At 43.0% G+C, this 4,536-nt stretch overlaps 1 protein-coding gene across 1 annotated transcript; it reads right to left on the reverse strand.

Annotated features, from left to right (window-relative positions):
• Nucleotides 1-2,180: 2,180 nt before the first annotated feature.
• LOC108095125 (putative carbonic anhydrase 3) lies at nt 2,181-3,448 on the reverse strand. Its single transcript, XM_017196066.1, has one exon. It carries the CDS (start codon nt 3,390-3,392, stop codon nt 2,361-2,363), a length of 1,032 nt encoding a protein of 343 aa, XP_017051555.1. The 5' UTR covers nt 3,393-3,448; the 3' UTR covers nt 2,181-2,360.
• Nucleotides 3,449-4,536: the final 1,088 nt, after the last annotated feature.

Below are 4,536 nucleotides of genomic sequence, written 5' to 3' on the forward strand. Positions count from 1 at the left end.
TGCGAGGCATCCTCCATACATATTCATGCGGCTAAATGAAAACGGCAACACTTAAATGCAATTTGCCTCAATTTTACCAGCAGCCAACTCTCCTCCATCCTCCTTGCCCACCGAGCATCTTGGCTTAGAGCGTCTTAACGTCTTTTCATGGCACTTACATCGTCATTCTATTCGTCTAATTTCATTTTCTTGCACAAACTGCTGTGTTGCTTTGGGAAAAGGCTGGTTTGGGTTGTCTTGAACAGAGTTGGCCAAACTGGCTTCGGTTTACTCGGCTACTAGGGGAGTTGGATTTTGGCAGACTGCCTGCTTTATTCTAATTACGTTCAATTAAATATGTTGATTGATATGTTTGTTCTGCTGCGACTGCTTCTATTGAGTAAACTATTTCTTGGGAGATTTGGGTAAATGAGGCATTTGGCTTTTGTTTATGCTGCGGTTGCTTCTTTAAAGGAATCGAATAAAAAGTTTAGACTTAAGTTTAATATTCTATTTTATTCATGGTTACTATCAAATAAATCAACAATTAAAGCTTTTTAAAAACCTCAACTATTCAATTTAAAAACCTTTCTAGCTTCTAATTTCCTTAAATTATTCATCTCATTTGCTTCAAATATTTCCTAAAATAGCACTCGTCTACTTTGACGCATAAACAAGTTTTCAAACTAATTAATTGCATATTATTTGCATTTTAGTGTTTCATTTTCATTTAATTTAACATATATAAGCGGGCAACCTTGCACAAACATGAAGAGTAATTATTGCCATTCTGGGAAAAATTGCATTAATTTTCTAACAAACATTTTCATATTAATTGAACATTTTGTGTGCAATCAATTTGCATATCAAGCATTAATAAATGGAATTATCCGTTTTTAATTGCATTTCTCAGACAAAAGTTTTAGTTTTTGGCTGCAAAAATAAATTGTTTTGTTCACGTTCACGGGGCGGCCAAAACCCAAAACCCGAAAACGAAAAGCGCGACCGAAAAATTAAGCTTTATTTGTGGAAATTGCAATTCAATTAAGTTTTCAAAACATGCAAATTGCGAATGGGCGAACAGCACAAATATTGACAAAGTGCACAGAGCACAACACAAACACAACAACCGAAACTTGTTTGTATAATTTCATTAGCGTTGATTTGCAGCAAATGCAATTGCAGGCAAAACTCACTTGGCCTGCCATTGATTAAACAAGTCGACGCGGAGGCCCACGTTCCATGTGGATCTGGGATGCCCTCCAATCGAATCGAATCCAGTCGAATCGAATCGAATTGGTTGGGTCGCCCCAACTCTGGAATAAAAACTAATTACTGGCCAACGGCCCGGCATGTTGGTCGAAAATTTCCATCTATGGTTAGGCGCCAACTGATAATTATAAGCCTGGAAACTGGAACTCTGATTGCCAAGCAGCAGCTGTAATGAGGGAAAGGGAGGGGGACAAGCAGGGGACAGGAGATGAGGGTGCTTCGCCGCAGGAGGCCCAAAAACCCAATCCCAATACCCTGACATTCCCACTCCCTCTCCCATTCGCATTCCCATTCCCATTCCTGTTGCCAATCTCAATCCGAATCCCAATCGCAGGGCAAACATGTCCGCAACAGTTTCCGCTGCACTAACGAAATTACAGACGCAGACTCACACATACACACACACATGCAAGCGGACACACTCGCCGCTGATAAACGCACACATTCGCAGAGCCGTGTCCTGCGGCGATTTTGCGCACAGGACGCGGAACAGGCTCAGAATCCTGCAACTGCTAATGCTAATGCTAATGCTAATGCTCTTTGAGCGACTAATTACCGAATTACTATATAAGCAAACTATTTGCCCAGCAAACGGCAACCCAAAGCAAATTGTGCGGAAAACTCTCCAGGACAAGGAGTAAAGGATGAGGCATAGAGCGAGGAACAGGACCAATTAGACCTTGGCTTGGGAGCTAATGGGGTCCTTGTTACCCTGTCAAAGGGTGAATGCACTGCACAGGATTTCATTGATGGGCCTAATGCGATTTCGGCGAGTGTTTGGTATTAAAAGTTATGTCCTTATGTTGCAATACGGGTTTTTGGGTTGCTCAATATCGATAATGAAGTCAATGCGGTTATATATTAAACAGTTAATAAATTTACTTTACTTAAATTAAATTTTTAGAACAGTTACCTATTTAGAAATAATACTTCGAATATTCATTTCCATTACTAAATAGGTGTACCTACATATAAAATTTTATCAGGCCTTAAATATGTTATACAAAAAATAAACCTTGTAAAATGGTGAAGGTAAAATTTAAAAAATGCAAATATAAGAGGTCACAACTAACTTAACAAATTTAAATTTAACACTTTTGTTTTTTAACTTAATCCCCAGTTCGGAAGCGGTTGAGGAAGACCGTCCGATCCTCGAGTGGCTGAACGGGGCGAGCATTGCGTCCAATTCGAGCCCCCTGCCTGTCCCTCAATTGACGGAACTCGTTCAGCTGTCGTTCGCTGATGGCCAACGGAACGGGATGCATCAGCCACTCGGCTCCCCGATGACACGGGGGTTCCGTGAGGGATCCGTGGTAGCTGTAGAACTTGTCGTAGAAGGCCGGCATGAGGTAGCTCAGCGGGAAGGGGGGAACTTCCACCACCTGACCTGCCAGCTGAACTGCCACCAAATGCTGGACGAGAACGTCGAGGAACGGATTATCGTCGGTGTAATTGAACATGTAGGATATCATCAGGATGCGCTGACTGGAGGTGCAGCCACTTCGATCGGTGTCGATGTGGAGGCACTGCATCTCCAGTGGACTGTGCCGATGGTCAATCGTGTGCTCCGAACCCGATGAGTTGCTCCAGCTCCAGCGGAAGGTGATTTCCCGGAAGTCAAAGCGTCCCAGCAAATCTCCTCCATCAATTGCAGGTGGCGAACCAGGAAAAGCAGCTCGAAGGATCAGAGTGTGTCCATTGTTCTCCAAACGAATTCCTAGAGGAACTTCATTATAATTGGACCATATCAGGGGAGCATCAAAGTAGTTGATCTCCAATCTATTGAGCTCTATGTTAATGGGACTCTGATTGTTGCAAGGTGTCTCCCAAGTATGAGGACCTCTAATCCAACCGTAATCATAAGTTTCTGGTGAACCGAGACGAGTGCACTGCAAACTGGAGGAAGAACCTTCCAAAGAATCTTCGCAAGCATCTCCAGATCCATCTTCCAAACTTTCCTGCGAACTCTCATCACAACTGTTGGCCAAGCTTAATCCCGTGGAAATATTAAACAGCACCAAAAGAGCCACTATAATAGCCACGATCAACTTGAGTAGATTGCTGTCCTGCAATCGGCAGGACAAATCCTCCAACCAACACCATAGTAGCCTCAATAGTCCACAGGTCAGGCATCCGCTCATCACTGAAAATTACTTAAATAAAATCCGCTAAAGAAAACTTGGAGAGACGAGCCAACTCCATCAATTGACAACCGAGTGCTCGCCTTCCTGATTGAGCGGGAAAATTGAGAAAATTTCTAATTAAACCCGTTGAAAAGTTAATTATTTTGGAAAACAATTTGGGCGCGCGGCAATTTTGTGCGAAAACATTTGCAATTTGTTTGCATTTGTATTTTGCATAAATTAATTACGCACAAAACTCTCTTCGGCGGCGGAAATTGCTTGCACAAATATCCTGTGATGCTCTCCCCCGACCCCGCCCCCTTCCACTCCCCACTTGTTGGCCCAACTCTGTTGCATTTTGGGAAATTAATTAGTTTTGTATGTACAAAATAGGCGAAATGAGCACTAGGAGCCAAACGGAAATTATTTCCAGTACTCCAACACCTTTTGTGTGGCGGCAGGAACTACACAGCAAACTAAAGGATTTCACAATTAAAATTAACGGATATTTTAAGGATCTGACTATATACCCGCATCTTATTTGCATATCAAATTCCTCCCTATGGTTTTTCAACCCAAAACTGTACTATTTCTTTGTGTGTAGCAACATGTTTAACTTTTGGCCTGTGAAATTTGAGACTTCTCGGCCATCTCTGATTAGCATAGCCAAAAGCCAGCCACGCCCACATTTCGGATTTAAGGGGAGGGTGGGTTCCCATTGCGATTCAATTATGACATTTTTCTGATCAATTCGTTTGGCTTTGGCTTTGATTTGATTTCATTTTCCTGCACTTGTGCAGGGCGTTGACGTCTGCCAAATGCTACGAATTGTCCCCTGCTCCGCGACCCCCTCTCATCTCATCGAAAGGTCCGGGTGGAATCCGTGGTGTCCTCGTTCGTGGACATGAACGTGTCCTGGGGCATGCGAGCTGCACGCAAATTGACGGGTAAGCATGTGGCATAAACGGAAACACTAACATCGTTAGGTGAGTCCTTCCAGCCGGAGGGTGCCAAAATAACAAAATACGGGAACAACGGAATAACAATCATAACCATTTTTGAGTTACCAGGCCCCGCGGCAGTTGTTTTCATTTGTGACCGAATGACTCGATTTTTATGGTCGCTTAGGGTTAATTGAGGCTGCAGATTCGGTTCAGGGGTT

This window comes from Drosophila ficusphila, unplaced genomic scaffold, assembly GCF_018152265.1.
Source record: "Drosophila ficusphila isolate 14025-0441.05 unplaced genomic scaffold, ASM1815226v1 contig_414, whole genome shotgun sequence".
Lineage (NCBI taxonomy): Eukaryota > Metazoa > Arthropoda > Insecta > Diptera > Drosophilidae > Drosophila > Drosophila ficusphila.